The sequence below is a fragment of the Solanum verrucosum genome, unplaced genomic scaffold, assembly GCF_900185275.1.
Source record: "Solanum verrucosum unplaced genomic scaffold, falcon-dt-bn FXZP01000206.1, whole genome shotgun sequence".
In the NCBI taxonomy this organism is placed as follows: domain Eukaryota; kingdom Viridiplantae; phylum Streptophyta; class Magnoliopsida; order Solanales; family Solanaceae; genus Solanum; species Solanum verrucosum.
In genome coordinates this window covers 222012-242133 of record NW_026020104.1, presented here as the reverse complement: position 1 = coordinate 242133, position 20122 = coordinate 222012, and the positions used below count along the sequence as shown (strand labels likewise).

Sequence of the window (20122 nt, the reverse complement as noted above, 5' to 3'; positions counted from 1 at the left end):
GTTGTGTTGTATCGTCTCGTAGTTATACTTTACTCCCTTTAGGCTTGTTTTGGGTCGTTCATCTTGCGTTGATGCTTGTGACCTTGGTGGTTTGTCGTAGATGTGGGTTGGTTCTAGATATGCCGAGTCTAGGAGTAGAGCGGTGTGATTGGTGTAAGGCGTTGTCCCTTGAGTTTTCTCCCCTTTTATTGATTTGAAATCACTTCTCTATCCCTTTGGTTGTTGATTAGGAGTGGGCATGTTGTATCCTTATTCAGATTAGGATTATTTTGTTAAGCCTGAGTCCATGTGTGAGGACAAGTTGGATCTCAGGTTAGAACTTTTTGCTTTGGTAGTGTGGTTTCATTGGCTGTATAATTATTTGATTTTGAGTGCCTTGTTTAAATGTTGGTGATGGCATGCATTACATTGTTTAATCATTCTCTTGGATTTTTCGGTACTAGCCTGACCCATGCATTGACATATTTATCGCATATGTTGAGCTACTATTTTTACTTAGTGTTTATTCTAAACTTGTTTTAACAAGAGGCGTACCACCTCCATCACTTTACTTACAGATCTTTGAGATTACAAGCCGTCAGGGATGTGCAATGTCTTATACTTGAGATATTAGAGGCATATGAGATATGCTCAGTTTTTACATGACAAGTCAGAGCATTGACACCCTTTCATGCATGCTTTTGGTCTTTCTGGCGTCCTTGGGAGCTAACTAACTAGGTAGGTGGCCCATTATTGGTTACTCACATTTTGAGGCCATTACTTACGATTTGAGGGCAATGCTCACGGTTCGAGGTTGCTATGTCCAGTCTGAGGCTGATGTTGATGATTTGAGGCTGTTAATCTGAGTTTGAAGCTAATACTTTGCAGTTTGAGGTCGTTACCTTTGGTTAGAGGTTTGGATGGTTAGCAAAGGTTTTGTTACTCACCATGCATTCATATGCATTTCCAATCAGCAGTATTTTAGTTTGTTGTTTATACCCTCCGATTTATAGGAGCCGATGGGTTATGTTTGCTATTTGTACGTTCCAACTTATAGGGGTCCGGTTAGGTTATTGTTTGACTATATTATGTTCTCTGTTATTGTTTTATTGTTACCTTGTAGGTTTTGACGATAAGATTGTAGTTGTGGGTCCTATTGACACTGGGTAGTTGACTTGGTATTTTACTTGCTTGCGATTAGGTTGTTGGCATGCGATCCAGGTGCGTTCATGCCTTGACTTCTTACACCTTATTTCTTGTTTCTATCATTTATTCCATCTTTACTTTAGTATCTCTTGTTTAGTTACTTGTGTTATACTTTCCTTATTACTTTTTATTTATGCTTGTGTTATCTTTTGAGATCAGTAGGTCGTTGCCTACTCGGTATCATTTTTTGTACTCATACTACAATCCTACTCCCTACAAATTATAGTCCAGTTATCACCATTGATTTGGAGTTGTGCGGAGTTTCTTTGGGTTTCAGAGATTAGGGTGAGCTCCTGGCATCTAGAGATACCAATTTCCATCTATTTCAACTAGGCTTAGTCTTTACATTGTATTCAAAGATAGCTTGTACTTGTCTTGTATTTGTGAAAGACTTGTACTCCTATTTTGGATTAGATGCTCAACTACTAACTAATGCCAGGTGTTGGGTTGTTCCTGTATGATTTTCTTGATTATGCTTTCTCTACTTAGTTCTATGTTCTTACTTCTTGTTGGGGGCTTCCCCTTGGTACTCTCTTGCTTATGGCACTGGGCAAGGGTTTTGGCTTACTTACTGGTAGGGCGTAGTAGGTTCCATCATGATTGTAACACCTCACACTCGGGAAAATGCAGTTTTCCAAAATTTGGTGTCAGAACCAACAAAAACCACCCACGGACCATAGGTAGAACCACTGACCATAGGTGGGGGTTCCGTGGTTGAATCTCAGACTTAGGAAAATTTTAGAATCTAGAGACGAGACCTACGGTCATGAACCACGGTCCGTTGATTGACCTACAGACCGTAAGTTGGTTCCGTCGTTGGGGCCTCATGTTTAGTGGTCTCTGATCGCACCCACAGTATGTGGTTGGACCTAAGGACCATAGGTATGACCATAGGTGAGGTTTAGCAGCCAGTTAGAGGGAAATTGTTTTTGGGTCCACTTCAAACGTTCATATCTTTTAGCACAAAATGAATTAGGTATCACATGGCCTATAAAATGAAGGATAATTGAATCCTCTTTCCAACTCCACCGAGTTTCCTAAATTCCCATCTCGGAGTAAACAATTATGCTCATTTTAGTGAAGCCCTATTGGGCAGAGCTTGACCGACAACCCCTAACGACGGTTGGTAGGTCAATGACGGCCCGTCTGTCCGGTAGTAGGTCGCCCTCGTCAAATTTAAGTAAGGGGCGTTTTGGTCTTTTCTCATATGCGTTGGGCACTTCAACTACGTTGTTTTACTCATTTTAAGCCTAATAACTTAGTCATACATACACATAACCTTAATTGGCATGAAATCATCCAAACTTAGAGAAAAAAGAAGAAGAAAGAGGCACCAGTTTCCCAAGAACAACCATAAGGTTTGCTTCAATTTTGAGCCCCGAATTCAAAGGATTTCTTATTAGATTTTGTCACCAGGTAAGTGGGATTTAACTAGTGGTTTCCTTTTATCCACTAGGTCCCTAGAAATCAGTTAGTTCTTTAATTCTCCATATATTGTTTAGACCTAGGGTTTCTAAAACTTTAGAATTTTACTGTATTTTAGCTATTGTAGTATCCTAAATCGAAATAGCATGTTTCTTGGAAAGTTTGTTAAGTTCTTTGTATGAAACTCAGAACCCTAGTTTGAATAAATTCTCTAAGTTTATGAATTATACTTGCTAGGTCAGTTAAACAAATAATCATGCTCCAGATTTCGAATGTCACATTATTAGTAAATAAATGTTGCATTCTCAGTTAGCATGTCAATATTTTGAGCTATTCAATATTTCTTTCACATTTCGGTCATATACATATTTAGTTGGGAGTCATAGCACCGAGTTTGAGTATGGTTAACATACCCTTATAGTCCTAGAACTACGTGTCGCATAAGAGTATAAGTCCCTTATGTTGGGCATTAAAGTTAGTGATCATGACAGCATGCCTTTTTACCCCTGGCAAGGTACATTCGGTCCTCTCGATGGGGCACATACATCGGACTCCACGTTTAGCTCACATGGTTTCATGTCGGTTAATAGTAGCTCTCACAGTCAGACTCTTAGTGTATTTGACCAGGTTTTCAGTATATACTTCAGAAATAAGTTCAGCATGTTATTTTCATGATTAGTACTATGTCAATGCATTAATTATATTTCAGTATTTCCATTCTTACTCAGTTTATGTCATTGCTCAGTTATGCTTTGTTCAACTTATAAATATCTATTCAGCTTATAAATATTTGTTCAGCTTAGTATCTATATCCTGCATGCTCAGTACATTCCAAGTACTGACATATACTCTGCAGTACATCCTTTCATGTATAGGTTCAGGTACTTAACATCCAAATTACGCTTAGATTCATTCTAGGTCTGCATTCAACAGCTTCAGTGGTGAATCCTCATATTTTGAAGAAAATAGACATGCTTTCATTTTAGCCTTTACTTTTAGTTTTTAGATTTTTTAGAGTTAGCTGGGGGGCATGTCCCAGCAACTCAACTCAGTTAAAGGTTTTTTAGACATAGTAGTAGAATCAGCTTGAATTGTTAAGTTCATCTTTCAGTTGTTATTAAACTCTTAGTATGTTTTATATATTCAGACTAGTTGGGTATTCCCCATTTTCAGTTATCCATTGTTTTAGCTTCTGGATAATACATGTCTTATTCAGTTATTCTCAGTATGCTTGCTATATGCTAGACACATGGTTAGCTTGGGGTTACTTGTGATCCTTTCTACCTTATTACGTCAAGGAGGTAGCTTCGGTGCGTGACAAACTTGGTATCAGAGCAGTAGGTTCAAGAGTCCTAGGATGTCTGAAAGCCGCACTAAGTAGAGTCTATTTCATGGGTGTGAAGTGCACCGCATCTATGCGAGGGAGGCTACAAAGTATCTTAAGAAAAACTTCACTTTCTTTCTTATTCTTATCGTGCGTGGGTATGATCCAATTTATCCTTTGTAATCCGTTGTAATGTGTTTCAGATCATGCCTCCTCGTAGACCTAACACACATAATGCTAATTCTCGCAATGCTAACACAATTCCTCTAGTCCCGAACCATGAGGTTACGAATGTTGAATTTTGTAATGCGATCCAGCTCTTGGCTAAAAGTGTGGCCAATCAGAATAATTAGCAGGTCTCAGTTCCTACTAACACAAATGGTGGATAAGCTACAACTAGGGTTCGAGACTTTGTTCGTATGAATTTGCCAGAATTTCTAGGGTCAAAGGTCGGTGAGGACCCACATAAATTTATTGATAAGGTTAAGAAGATTCTTGGAGTAATGCAACTGACTGGAACTAAAAGTGTTGTGTTAGCATTCTATCAACTTAAGAATGTGGCTCATTTCTGGTTCACTTAGTGGAAAGAAAATAGGGGTGTGGATGTAGTTCCTGTGACTTGGGATTGTTTTACTGGAGCTTTTATAGACAGGTTCTTCCCAAGGGAGTTGAGAGAAGCAAAGACACAAGAGTTTATGAACATGAAGTAGGGGTCAATGTCAGCCCAAGAGTACGAGCTAAAGTTCACTCAGCTCTCCAGGTATGATCTATACATGGTTGTCAATTCAAGGGCACAAATGAGTAAGTGCCTATTTGGGGTATCCGATCTAGTGAAGACCGAGCGTAGGAATGCTATGTTGTTAGGGGATATGTATATCTCCCAACTCATGACTCATGCTTAGTAGGTAGAGATAGATAAGCTTAGGGAAATATCTAAGGACAATAAGAAGGCTAGAACAGGGAATTATAAATACTCTAAGCAGAAGTCGAGTGGTGGGAATCGCTCATAGTTTTAGCTGAGGTCTACAGCCCCAACACCTTCATCAGCTAGTGCTCCATCACCCAAATTTTGACAAGATCATAAAAGGTAAGGCACCAGGCTCTAAGTCTCAGGGGAGTGCTTCAGGAAACATGACATTCACAACTTGTCCAAAGTGTGGTAAGAACCATCTGGGCTGTGTCTTGCAGGAAAGGAAGGGTGCTTTAGGTGTGGTCAGTCTGGCCAGAGGTTGAAGGATTGCCCTTCTGCCAGGCAGGGGAAAAGAGGTAACAACAATAGGGCTCAGTCTACAGCTCCATCAGCACCAACATGTCACCCAACCCACCAGGGTGTTTCGTTTGGTACACATAGTTATTAGTGCTAGAGTTGGTTGTATGCTCTCCAGGACCAAGAAGAATCTCCTAATGTGGTCACTAGTACGTTACGAGTCATTCATTTAGATGTTTATGCATTGTTAGATCCAGTGGCTACATTGTCTTTTGTAACTCCCTATATAGCAGTAAACTTCGGTGTCGGTCAAAAAATTCTTTCAGAACCTTTTTCAGTTTATACTCCAGTTGGTGACTAGTTATAGATAGACGGGTATATACATAAATTGCCCTGTCACAGTCTCTCATAAAGTCACCTCAGCAAATCTTGTATAGTTAGAAATGGTAGATTTCGATATCATTCTAGGCATGGATTGGTTACATTCCTATTATGCCTCAGTCAATTGTAGAACTAGAATCATTCAGTTTCAGTTTCCAAACTAGCCAGTCTTAGAATGGAAGGGTAGTAGCTCATTGACTATAGGTTGGTTTATCTTTTAACTTAAGACCAAAAAATGATTTCCAAAGGGAATATCTATCATCTTGTTCGGGTCAAGGATTCAAGCTCCAAAACCCCAACTCTTGAGTCAGTCCCAGTAGTAAATGAGTTTCCAGATATGTTCCCAGAAGATCTTCCTAGAGTTCCTCCCGAAAGATAAATCGACTTCGAAATAGATCTCCTTCTAGACACTAGCCTATTTCGATTCCTCCTTATAGAATAGCTCCAGCCGAGCTTAAGGAATTGAATGAGCAGTTGAATGACCTTCTAGATAAGGGCTTCATCAGACCTAGTATCTCTACATGGGGTGCTCCAGTGTTGTTCGTGAAAAAGAAGGATGGTTTTCTCGAAATGTGCATTGACTATCGTCAGTTGAACAAAGTCACTATCAAGAATAAGTATCATATCCCCAATATAGATGACTTGTTCGACCAACTTCAGGGTGTTAGTTGCTTTTCTAAGATAGACCTCAGATCCGTCAATCATCAGCTTAGAGTTAGAGATAGTGACATTCAGAAGATAGACTTCAGGACTCGGTATGGTTACTATGAATTTGTAGTTATGTCTTTTGGACGAACAAATGCTCATGTAACTTTTATGGACTTAATGAATAACGTGTTCAAACAATATATGGGCTGGTTCTTCATCTCCTTTATCGATGATATCCTCATTTACTCGGAGTGAGGAGGAGCATGCGACTTATCTAAGAGTTGTTCTGCAAACTCTCAAAGATCGCTAGTTATTTGCTATGTTCAGCAAATGTGAATAAAGGTTACAGTCGGTTGCTTTCCTTGGTCATGTGTTGATGCATCGAGGTAAGGTCTCAACTTATACTTCTCGACAACTTAATGTTCATGAGAAGAACTACCCGACTCATGACTTCGAGCTTTCAGCGATAGTATTTTCCCTAAAGCTTTGGATTCACTGCTTGTATGGTGTTCACGTTGATGTCATATGAGCGTCCAATATAAGTTCACCCAGAAAAAGTTGAATCTTCATTAGAGGAGATGTCTTGAATTCCTCAAGGACTATGACATGAATGTACTTTACCATCCTGGTAAGGCCAATATAGTGGCTGATGCTCTCATGAGGCTATCTATGGGTAGTGTGGCACATGTTGAGGAAGAAAAGAAAGAGTTAGCCAAAGATGTTCACCGACTTTCTTGCTTAGGAGTTTTCCTTACATCATACGGTGGTGTGATGGTTCATAATGGGTTACAATCGTCATTGGTAATAGAGGTTAAGGAAAAACAAGATAGTGATCCTATATTACTTCACTTGAAGGATGTAGTTCATCAATAGAAAATTGAGGTTTCTTCCCAAGGGGAGAGGGTGTGCTTAGTGTTGCTTATGTGTTCCTAATGTGGGTGAGTTCAGGTAGCAGATCCTAATAGAAGCCCATAATTCCAGATATTCTATTCATCCATGTACCACTAAGATGTATCGTGATCTACATGAAGTCTTTTGGTGGAACGACATGAAGAGTGACATAGAAGACTTTGTGGCTAAGTGTCCTAACTGTCAACAGGTGAAGGCAGAACATCAGAAACCAGGAGGTATGACTCAAGTGATTAACATTCCTACATGGAAGTGGGAAGTGATAAACATGGACATCATTACGGATTTACTTGAGAAAAGGTACAAAAGAGTCCCTTATCTTTGAGTTAAGACTCAACGTCATCCCTAAGTTTTCACATGGAGCATTAATAGTCCCTCATGTTTACAATATTGGTGCACTTTTGGTCCTCCCCAAAAATTTTGCCTAATTTTTAACATTGATTTTATTCATAATTTATATATGGAATGTTCAATCATCATTTTATATATTTAGTATAAATAATGACTCCATGTGAGTGAATGTGAGAAGAAAAACACCTTATTTTGTTTAGTAGAAATCGTATTGCAGGTAAAGTCGAGAGGCTCATCACGACGATTTCACATGAAATAGTACAAAAAATTCTTTTCTTGCAATGTCATATGTTAAGATGTTCTTAGTTTAGCTGTAGTAATATTTCTACTGAAAAGAACAAGGTGTTCTTCTTCTCACCTTCTCTCATATAAAATTATTATTTCTACTAAATATATAAAAAGATGATTAGACATTCCTTACATAAAATTATGGACAAAATTAACGTTAAAAAGTAGGCAAAAGTTTAGGGGAGGACCAAAAGTGCACCAATATTTCAAACATGAGGGACTATTAGTGCTCCATGTTAAAACTCAAGGATGACTTTGAGTCTTAACCCCAAGATGAGGGACTATTTTGGGCCCTTTCTCGGTTTACCTCGTACTTGCTGACAACATGACTCTATTTGGGTCATTGTGGACAGTCACTAAGTCCGCTCACTTATTGGCAGTCAAGACTACAGATTCAACGAAGGACTACACCAAACTTTACATCAATGAGATAGTTAGGTTGCATGGGGTTCCCTTTTCTATCATCTCAGATAGAGGTCATCAGTTTACCTCTCATTTCTGCAAATCGTTTTAGAAAGGTCTTGGTACTCACGTAAATCTCAGTACAACATTTCTTCCAGGAATAGATGGTCAGGCAGAGCGTACCATTCAGACCTTAGAGGACATGTTGATAGCTTGTGTGATTGATTTCAAGGGCAGTTGGGATAATCACCTACTTCTCGTAGAGTTCACCTATAATAACAACTTTTATTCCAATATTCAGATGGCCCCGTATGAGGCACTATATGGGCGTAGATGCAGGTCCCTGATAGGTTGTTTTGAAGTAGGTGAAGTAGCCTTGATAGGGCCATATTCAGTTCATGCGGCTATGAAAAAAATTCAACTCATCAAAGATAGACTAAAGATAGCTCAGAGTCGTTAGAAGTCCTATATAGATGTGAGGAGAAGGGACTTAGAGTTCAGAATCGATGGTTGGGTTTTCATAAAGAAGTCACCTATGAAGGGGGTGATGAGATTTGTTAAGAAAGGGAAGCTCAATCCTAGATATGTAGGTTAAAAGGGTTGGTGATGTAGCATATGAGTTAGAGTTGCCAGAAGAACTGGCAGCGGTTTATCCAGTCTTTCACACTGCCTTGTTGAAGAAGTGTGTGGGTGATCTGGCATAAATAATACCATTAAAGAGTGGGGTTGTGAAGGATAATCACACGTATGAAGAGGTGTCAGTTGAGATCCTTGACCATCAAGTTCATAGGTTGAGATATAACGAAGTAGCTTCAGTAAAACTTTTGTGGATGAGTTAGTCCTTAGAGGGAGCTAGTTGGGAAGTAGAAGCAACCATGCAGGCCAAGTTAATTGAAAGTCTGTTTCTCATATGCACCTTTACACATTACTATGCATGGTATGTTCATGACCATGATAATCTTCTTGTGTTGATTGAAAGTGTATTCTCATGAAAACACATGATCATAATGTGCAAGTTTTCCTCACATATTATTGATGATTCTAAGGTTGAAAGTCCATTCTCAACTATTGAATCTACGAGCTATTTTATGAGTTATGTTGTATGGAGGATAAGATACTCCTTCATGTATGTAAATTCAATTCAAGATTAAACAAGTAATTTTGGGAAATAATGCTTAGCACTGAGTGGATATGGAATATGAAGTAGAAGTCTTCCCGCCAACTTAACATGCATGGGTTTCTAATATAGTCTAATGAGATGGAAGCTCCCCCGTCAATACAATAGGTTTGGGGTTTCTAGAAGCAATCTCCCTATCCCATAACTATGAGCCCACATAGGTCTTTAGCTAGTGGATCCACCTAAAAGCTAATACCTTTAGTTCTACCTTAGGCAAGTAGGACACCTCTTTTCGGTGTGAGGTAGTACACCGGATTCCATGTAGCTCACATGGTCTATGTCGGTTAACGTTATTTCCCTCAATGAACAAGAATATGAACAAGAACATGAGTTATGTACTATGGTTTCTCAAGAGGTTCTACTTAGTATGAGTGGGGGTATGGGACTTCATTCATCCATGGCACAAGTAGGCTTTGAGAGTGGCCATGGTGTATTTCTCTCATTCTATGATGATTATGAAAGTATGCATGCTTTGTATGGTTTGTGGCATTCCTTGATATAAGTTATTGAACATGAATGTTTCCTTGTCTATGAGTATTGACTATGGATGAGATCATAGCATGATAAGTATGAGCATGGTGGCCTAAAAGTTGTACTTAGTGTAGATGGGATTATGGGATCTTATCTATGCATTGCACAAGTATAACCTAGGGTGACTTATGTGATGATTATATTATGATGAGAAGATCTTGGTATTTAACTACGTGTGTGAACCATGTCTTGTGATGATTGGGGTATGCATTACGCTTATGTTGGAGGCTATGCTTGTGATTATGTTGATATCATTTATGCTATGATGAATTGTACATGAGTTGTCATATGAGTTACTTTCCCCAACTATCTCAAAGATGATGTTCAAAATTGGCATATAGCATGGTTTCAACTAAAATGTCCCTTTTAGAATGTTTTAAGGCTTTTTATGCATGACTATCATACTTGGTGCAATTTTTGTACTAACCCATATTTTTTCTACATTTTTCACAAAGTGTAGGATTTGGCGATATCGACTTTCATCTTTGTGGCTAGCATCATAGTAGATCAAGAAGAAGAAGCTTGGTGAGTCCTCATAGTATTCGTGGACTTGGCCATTATGTCCTTTAAGTCTTTCTTTTATGTTTTATACTTTTGTAAGGGTCGTGTCCCTAAGATTGTATTCAAGTGTTATAAATGGTTTGAGACATAGTGTTGTAGACTCCTATTTATTGTTTTTTTATAAAAGACTTTGATTGTAAAGAAAAGTTTTCAATTTCCGCACTATTTCCTATGTTCTTATGTTATGATATGCTATGAGGCTTGTATGAGGCTTTTCAGAGTCTTGTACACCATGTCACATCTAGGGGGTAGTCTTGGGTCGTGAGATCAGTGTCTAGTACTTAGTGGTAGGGATTGCAGCTGCTTCCCTCCATACTCAACTTGTTTAGACTTCATTCGAAGATGAATCTTTCCAAGGGGGATATATTATAACACTTCGGACACGAGAGAATAAAAAATGCAGCTTTGCAGAATCTGGTGTAAGTACCAATGAACACCACCCACGAATCGTGTTAGAACTACGGACCGAAGTTGGGGTTCCTGGTTCAGTCCCGTCCCAGACTTAGGGAAATTTCTTAATCTAGAGATGAGATCTAACGACGTGAACCACGGTCCGTTGATTGACCTACTGACCATAGGTTGGTTCCATCGCTGGGGCCAATTTTGTGGTCTATGTTCCAATCCACAGTCGACCAGTACGGTCCGTGGTTGGACCTAAAGATGGTAGGTCTGACCATAGGTTAGGGTCAACATCTAGTTAGAGAGATATTGTTGTTGGGTCAACTTCAAATGGTCATATCTTTTAGCACAAAATGAATTTGGTGGCCCATGACTTATCAAATTAAAGATAATTGAATCCTCCTTCCTACACCACTGAGTTTGCTAAAATCTCATCTCAAAGTAAAAATTTATGCTCATTTTAGTGAAGCCCAATCGAGCAGAGGTTGACCGACGACCCCTAACGATGATTGTAGGTCAACCGATGGCCCGTCAGTTTTGTAGTAGGTGATCCTCGTTAAATTTAAGTCAGGGTCATTTTGGTCCATTCCCTTTTGTGTTGGGCACTTAAACTACGTTGTTTGATGCCTGAACTACGTCCTTTTACTCTGTTTAAGCCTAATTACTTGGTCAGACATATCAAGAACTTTTATTCACAAAAGATTATCCAAACTTACAGAAAAAAGGAAAAGAAAAAGGCTCTAGTTTTCCAAGAACAACCAGAAGGTTTGCTTCAACTTTGAGCCTCGAATTGAAAGATTTGTTCGTAGATTTTTTCACCAAGGCCCACATTATTATAGAGGAGCGTCGGGTTCTTACATCTAGCCTCCACACCATGCCCACTATTGAGGAGCTATTCAAGAGACACAAATGTGAGTGGATGGCACGAAGTCCGAGAAAATTTAATAAAGAGATGGCTTGAGAGTTTTATGCTTCCTATGCCACCACTATCTGTAACTCTATCTCCAAACAGGCTAAGCCAGTAGCTAAGCCTCCACTTCAGGCGACTCTAGTGCGGAACTTCTCGGTTGATATCTTCGAGACGACTATCTGTCGGTTTATCTATTGTCCAGCCCAGACTCTGCCGTTCAATACAACGAAGTATGACTACATGATGGGCTTGGTGATGAACAAGTATTTCCAGAGAGATGCTGAGCAGAGAGAGATATTGCTCCGATGGATGGTCTGTGACATTACAAATAACGGGAGCGTATCGAGTAGGTGCGTAATATGACTTTGGGTATCAAAAATGTTACCCTAAGCTCCACTACGAAGTTATTTTGGATCATTGTACGTACCATACTGTCCCCCACTCAAGAGAACAACATGGTTACTTGGGATAGGGCTGTGATGTTGGCAGCACTTGTGGTAGGACTGGAGATGTACTTCACCTGGATTTTGATCGCGGATATACATGAGAGGGCCTTAGGCCATTCATAAGCCCCTGGAAGCATTTGAGTTACGAGTTTTTGAGAGGCCTGGCCCTGCTATTGATATCACCACCTTACAGACGGAGTGGAATAGCCTTCATAATGATGTTGATGCCCTCTTGGCCCATGCAAAGACAGTCGCCGAGACTGCACCGGTGAATGCGGCGGACGATATGGTGATGACTGACCTATTTGGTGACTCTATGCTACCACCCTACCCTTCCCGTTCGGTTGGGAAGCGCCACCGCTCCTCCAATCACACTTCCGACACTAAAGAGGCTCGATGGGCGAGGAAGAGGGAGCACCAACAGTTTGAGGCAGCCCAAAGATAGTCCATCATTAATGAGAAGATGCAGCAACAACGGGCTCGTGAGGTGGATGTTGGCCCATATGGTGTATTGAGCACTACTGATAAGGGCGCTAGTGGTGGCGTTCCTAATTCTGATGTAGCAGGTTTCAGGAAATCGGACCCACCCCCTTCTAGATGGGTTTTCGGCGTATTTGTGCCATAGGTTTTCTTCACTCTATGATTTAATTTTTATTTTGTGCATTGAGGGCAATTGCACTTTATTTTGTTGGAGTGGGGTAAATGGGCTGTAAGTGATAGGGTGAAGTCTGAGTAACCCAACTCATAATCCTCCCTTGGGGTTTCTTGCCTGTGTTCTTTTTCCCGAAGGGACTTTTAACATTTATGTTGAACCAAAATGTTAAGGATTGTATGTGTAGAAGTAAGTAGAAGAAGGAAAGCATGATGCACACGAGTATAAAATTGATACCCGTCCAAAACTTTTGAAATGTGCAAGATCTATATGCTTAATGAGTTGAATGTGTTGGATCTTCATATGACATGATAAGGAACCGATATGATACCATGACTTAAGCTAGAACTTGAACTAGGTAATTCAATGATCCGGTAATGAAATAATGTTCCAAGAGTTTATGAGTAATGTTTGAATGTTAATGTTGTATCTGCCAATCTAGAACTTGCCCTGTTAGTCCTGCTCAGATAATCTAGGCTAGAAGTTGGGAAATGATCATAGGCACTTGAACAAATTAGTCCACTAAGGCCTAAAAGTCAACCAAGAGAATTAAATGCTCCCCTCTTATCCAAATGTGTGAGCCTAACGAATACCACTTCTTTCAATATACCTAGCTCACCTTCCCTAAAAGATTGTTTTGGCCCTGGTCTCTCCTTGGATATGTGCACCTTGACGTAGGCCAAAACCCTAAGTTGAGGGTGAATAATTCAAAAGGTTACCTCAATCTTGGCCCTGGTCAAACAACGGATATTGTGTACCACAACTCATGTAAAATACATAAGTTGAGGGTGGCTATGAAAAAAGGTAACCGAAATAAAAGGCTATCAAAAGAGTTGTGTGTATAAGAAAGAAAGATAGAAAAACATGTAACTGAATTCAAAAAGAAGAATGTTAAAGATGCTAAAAGACAAAGAAATATGAAGTAATAGAAAAAGAAAAAAAAAGTGGAAATAGAAGAGTGATAAATTCAAAGTCACATATGTGTTAAAGTGAATCAAGGAAAAGAGTTGAAAATAAAAAGATATATAGATTTGGTTGACAAAAGAGGTAAAAAGAAAAGAGTTGAAAATAAAAAGATATCCAGAATTGGTTGAGAGAAGAGGTAAAAATCCAATGTAATGTCGAGGAGGGCAGAAAAGTCACTAAAACAACCCAAATGTACCCTACCTGACCCTAAGCTTACGTTACAAGCTAAGAAAGTTCTATACTGATCGTAGTGACTAGTTTGGAGAGTCTATGCGGTGAAAATAAGGGCAAGCCTATGGTATTGAGCACTAATTGTACTTGAAGTCACCACTGAGCTTGAGTGTTGAATAAATCCTTAGAACTTGAAATTCAGAATGATAGTGTGAAAAAGGATTTCTTTTGAAGTGATGGCACTAGTTACATTGTTGGAGAGTTGGTACCTCGGTGATTGCGAAAAGTTTATGTTTTGATGTCTACTGGTCTATCTATGTCATATTTTGATCCACATGAGTTAACTTGTCGAGTCTAGATAAAAGATTTGCACTTAGTGATGGAATTGATTGAGATAGTCATGTGATTGCTTAAGTTTGTATGTTTGCTTCTACATAAGTGTCGTTTAGAGTTTAAGTGTGTTGCTTGAGAACAAACAACAAGTTTAAGTTGAGGGTGTTGATATACCAAGAGTTTACGGTATTTTTGATGCATTTCACTTAAAGTTTGTGTGTGTCTTAGGCTAGTTTTTGTATGTATCTTGGGCTAGTTTGTTATAAGAAATAATTTTTTGTGTGTAATTTCTGCAGGAAATAAGCTTGGATGCGGTTGATGAAGATGTGACAAGAAAATTGTAGAAGTAGCCAATAATGTAGGCAGCCACGAACCGTATGTCTAGTGACGGGACGTAAATGGGTAGTCGTAGGTCCTAGTAAGAAAGTGGATTTTCAGTACTCAAACTACGAAGTGATAGGACGGACTGTAGTCCAATCTACTGATCGTAGGTGGAGTTGTCGGTTGAATGCACTAGAATAATGCTTGAGTGTGGAACCACGGAGGGTAACCTATGAACCGTAGGTCGAAAAGTCAATAGAAACCGCGTCTGAGCAGTTATTTCCTTATTTTGTTTCCTACTTAGTTTGGGATTTGTTTTATGTAAATATTAGATGTAGTTCTCGTTTATGGAGGTTAGAAACTATTGTAAGGTTTTAGTTTTATTCTTTTGGGAATTAATTTTGCAAACACTTAGCAATTTAATTTTTGGAAGTTAGTTTATACAATTTTTGCTTTTAATTTCAATCGAAGATTTCGCGTTTCGTATATTCTAACTGTATGTTCATAAAATTCTTCTAACCTAATTATGAATTGTGAACTCTCAAGCATGAGTAGCTAAATCCACAACTAGGGTTGTGGGAACCATGAGTAATTAACAAGGTATGAATAATTATTAAGTGATTTTTGAATAGTGTTTATGAATGTATTGTTAATCCTTTAATTTAGATGTCTTTTTAATGATGGTCAACATTACAACCCGCCTCGTTCCTACATTCCGGACCAAGGAGGTAATGAATGAGAAAAGGATTAAATAACAAAGACTTAGTGGATTCTATCTAATAATCTGATTTCAATTAAAATAAGGGTGAAAACTAAACTAAATTGATATGATGACTAATCTAGGGTAAAGATAAGGGTCAGAAAGGCATACACCCGTTGATGGACCAACTTGCGCGGTGAATTTCCCTACTTAGAGGACCAATCACTTAGGGATACCTAACATACCAACCTTGCATGTCAAACAGTAGGAGATGATTACTATTATTAGGATTACTGCGTTAAGAGCTCATGGGGAACACATATACCCTTGTTTCCATCTCATATTGATAACTCAAACTGTGAATCTTGTTTACTTGTTACTTAAGCATTCAAATATTTTACTTATTTAGAAAATCCCCCTATTTACTTTTCTCGAAAATAGTCTGACTAAACGGAGATAATAGTGAGTTAAGTTTAAGACTGAACCATATTCCTCGTGGGATCGATCCCAACCTACAAGTTGGGTTCTTTACACAACAACGACCACTTATACTTCTTTGTTGAACTTTTGTCAAGTATTTCCTAATTTTACGTTTTTGTTTTGTTTTTGTTTGCCATGGATTTCAACTCTAGTGTATGCCAAGTACACGGAGTCGAGGGAAACCCTTCACCCCATACGATCCCGATCTAAGAAGAACTTTTAGAAAAATGGCAAATCTTGGGGTTCATGATAATCCAATTGTTGAGGGTCAGGAAGAAGAAGCTAAATTTCAACCTCCTGGAGTTGTTAATGTGTATGCTCTGGTTCAAGGTGGCCGTCTGGTCAAAATCCAGAAAACGTACAGAATCAACAAGCAGTGAGGTTTCGGGATCACTACAGGGTCGATTATGATGTGGTTGGGTCAGATGGGCCTATTGTTCTTCCTCCGATACATCCAGAACATACATTCTTGGTGACTAGTAGCCTTTTACAGATGCTTACAACGAGAGAGTTGTTTGCTGGGTTGCCTTCAGAAGATCCATACGCCCACATGGATAAATTGTCTAGTGTCTGCAAGAGTTGTGTGGGATGATCATAATTAGATATGGATGTGATAGGGTTGCGAGCATTCCCATTGTCATTGATCAGTGATACTGTTGTGTGGTTTTCTGAATTCCCATACAATTCTATCTATACGTGGGACCAGTGACATAACGTGTTCTTAACAAGGTACTTTCCAATGTCCAAGAAGCTAAATCATAAAGATAAACTGAATTACTTCGCAGTACTACCTAGAGAGTCAATAAGCAGTGCTTGGGATAGGTTCACCGTGTTCATGAGAAGTGTTTCGAATTACTGCATAGATGATGAGTCATTGAAGGAGTACTTCTATACAGAACAAGATGACAATGAAGGAGCTATGTTAGACACCATTGCTCGAGGATCATACTGTGAGTGAAATTTTTAGGAGATCCCTGAGAAACTAGAAAGGATATCCCAGAACAATAAAGCATGGAGCACTAGAAATGCCAATACTGGTAGGAGCACCTTCGCTATCCAAACTGCACCAGACCAATCTAATGATGACATTCGAGAAGAGATGGCTCAAATTAGGACAGAACTGGTTTTGTATTGTAACACATGAGTGGAAATGTAGAAAAGGTGAATGATGTAAATTATCTGACTAGACCTCCACCACAACTAGTTGAGGAGTACTACTATGAAAAGGATGCAAATTTAGTGAATGATTAGACGGGGGGTTTTCGAACCAACACTCAAGGTTCCAACTCAGAAAATTGTCGCCAAGGTCAAGGAAAACAATGTCAGAACTATGGAAACTACAACCTGAGGGAAACTATGTCCGGGAGGGAAACTACAATCGTGATAACAATTACAACTGAAATAATTATGGTAACAGGAATGATAAGGTTAGTCCCTATGTTACCCCTGGTAATAGAGATGTTGTCAATAATATGACTCGCATTAAGGATATGATGCAAAAGATGATGAAGAGGTTTGATGCAACAAATGAGAATGTGAGAGAGATGCGTAACAACTTGTCTAGAATCAGTCAGAAGGTGGATGCACATGCAGTGTCAATCAGGCAACTTGAGCAATAGTTTAGTCAGTTGTCCACTATTGTAAATCCACGCCAGCGTGGTACACTTATTAGCAACTGAATCCAAAATTTGAAGAATTATGGGCATTGTGTGACAATCACGACTCGCAGAGGAAAATAGACTATTGATCCCCCCATGCCATCTGAGGTTGAAAGAGTGGTAGAAACAAATGTGGATGACACTGACCTTACTGAAATTCCAAAAGATGATACTAAAAAGGAAGCTGAGTTTACCCAAAAAGTTGTTCCCATGGCTAGACCTCCACCTCCATTCCCAAAAAGATTGGTGAAAAAGACTGAAGAGGGTAAATGCCGTTGGTTCATAGTTATGTTAAAGCAATTGTCCATAAATGTCTCGTTTATAGAAGCTTTGAAGCAAATGCCTGGGTATGGTAAATTCATGAAGGACTTGGTGATCGAAAAGAGGGCCATTAGTTTTGAGAATGATGAGAGGCTTCAACATTGTAGTGCTATAGCTACTAGGTCACTTGTGCAGAGAAAGAGGATCCTGGTGCTTTCACTATTCATTGCACCATTAGGATCTTACGATTTGCGAAGGCTTGGTGCGACTTGGGTGCCAACATTAATTTGATGCCATTATCCATCTATAAGAAATTGGGTTTAGGAGCTCCAAAACCGACTGCGATGTGTCTACTTATGGTCGATAGAATTGTGAGGAGGCCCATTGGAGTGCTCCAAGATGTCCTTGTGAAAGTGGAGTCGTTATTCATTCCGACAGATTTTGTGATACTTGATTGTGAGGTTGATTTTGAGGTTCCCATAATCTTAGGGAGACCATTCGTTACTACTGGTCGCTCCTTAGTCGATATGGAGAGAGGGCAAATGAAGTTCCATCTGAATAATGAGGAGCTTAGTTTTAACATCTGTTGGTCTATGAAGTATGAAAGTTATCCTAAATCAGTATCTGTGATGAATCATACTGTGGTACAAGGTTTATAAGTGTCTATTGAAGATAGGTTGGGTTTTGATGCACTAGCAGTGATAATGATGAATTTTGATAGTAATGGTGTTGATGACTATGATGAGATAGTTGATGCACTTGATAGGCTGGAATTCCTCCCCAAACCAAAAAGAATGGAGTTAGATATGAAGTATCGAGACTCTCCGCCTGTAAAACCGTCTATAGATGAGCCTCCAAAACTAGAACATAAGGCCCTACCATCCCGCTTGAGGTATGTATTCTTGGGGAGAGATAACACTTTACCCGTGATCATTGTTGTTGATATAAGTGAAGAGCAAATAGAGGCCTTGGTATCTATATTGAAGAGGTTTAAGAGGGCCATAGGATGAACTATTGCGGACATTATTGGGATCCCATGATGTGAGGCCAAAATACATATTTTTAATCATTATTTTTCTCACATTTATTATTTATTTTTTTCCTTTTTGAGCTTGAATTTTATGTATTGTAGTAAGTAGTATATTTTATTTGTAGGATTAACTTGGTGGAAAAATGAAGAAAGTTGAAGCTAAAACGAATTAAAGATGGAAGGTTAAAGAAGGAAATCAAGCAGACAACTTAATGGATTAAATTTAATATAATAATATAGAAATATATAAGGTGCATATTTCCTGCAATTTGTGTATTGCAAAAGGAAATTTCCACGTGGCAATTGATGAAGCCAATCAAAGTTGGAATTGGAATCGGAAGCTGCCACGTGGCAGCCAATGAAGGCCCCTCAAATAATTTGAGGCGGTTTCACGAAAATTAAATAGGAATTTAATTCCTTCTGGTTTTGGATTTCTAATTTAATTTGGAGTCACTTATTTTATTTAGGGTTTTCTTTATATATAAATAGTCCATAGAAATAATTATGTTGGAGGAGATCATTTATAGGGATACTTTTTAGGGTTCTTTTCTTCTTCTTATTTTGGGGTTAGACTATATTATTTTAGTTCTAGTTTTTAACTTTGGAGATTAACTTGCAACTTTAGCAATTCTTAATTTCCTAAGTTCGTTTTGAAGCTTTTGACTTTGCAATTCAAGTTGAGATTCTAGGTTTATTCTTCTCATTACATAAGTTCATGATTTCTTCATCTAAAAATTTGAATTGTGTTCTTGCTACTATGGGTATCTAAATCCACAACTAGGGTTGTGGGAACCATCAACGATTAACACCGTATGAATAGTAATTAAGTAATTCTTGAATAGTGTTGTTGCATGCATTCATAATTCTTTTGTTTAGAAGTCTTTTTAACGGTGGCCAATGTTAGAACTCGCCTTGTTGCTACTTGTCGGACCAAGGAGGTAGTTAATAAGAAAAGAATTATCAACATAGAATTAGTGTGATACTATCTAATAGTCTAGTGTCGATTGGTGCGAGGGTGAAAACTAAACCATACATCGATGTGATGTCTAATATGATGTAAAGGTAAGGGTTAGTAAATTAAACACACGTAGCCGGACCAAGGTGCGGGGTGAAATTCTCTAGTTGCCGGACCAAGGAAATAGAGATACGTAACTTATCACTTTGCATATAATACACTAGGAAATGATTACTAATACTAGGATTGCCGCGTTATGAGCTTGTGGGGAACACGTACACCGTAGTTTCTCTCTCATCTTGATAACACCTAAAGTTTGAATCTTGTTCATTGATTGTTCACATAATTTCTAGAATTTGTTTCACAAATCCCCCCCACCCCACTCTTTAATTACTTGTTTCGGAAGTACGTTGACTAAACAAATATAATCGTAGGTTAAAGTTAAGTCTAA

The 20122-nt window shown here is 38.8% G+C and overlaps 1 protein-coding gene across 1 annotated transcript; it reads left to right on the top strand.

Moving 5' to 3' along the window:
- The first annotated feature begins 17521 nt into the window (after nucleotides 1–17521).
- On the top strand, nucleotides 17522–18345 carry LOC125825106 (uncharacterized). Its single transcript, XM_049504450.1, has 2 exons — nucleotides 17522–17777; nucleotides 17882–18345. Exons 1-2 carry the CDS (start codon nucleotides 17522–17524, stop codon nucleotides 18343–18345), a joined length of 720 nt encoding a protein of 239 aa, XP_049360407.1.
- The last annotated feature ends 1777 nt before the right edge of the window (nucleotides 18346–20122 follow it).

Bases quoted from the DNA above. Each gene is read 5' to 3' on its own strand.
- LOC125825106 (XM_049504450.1), top strand. From the start codon at position 17,522: ATGCCATCTGAGGTTGAAAGAGTGGTAGAAACAAATGTGGATGACACT. The intron at 17,778-17,881 runs GTAAATTCATGA...TCACTTGTGCAG, and splicing joins GAAGCAAATGCCTGGGTATG to AGAAAGAGGATCCTGGTGCT.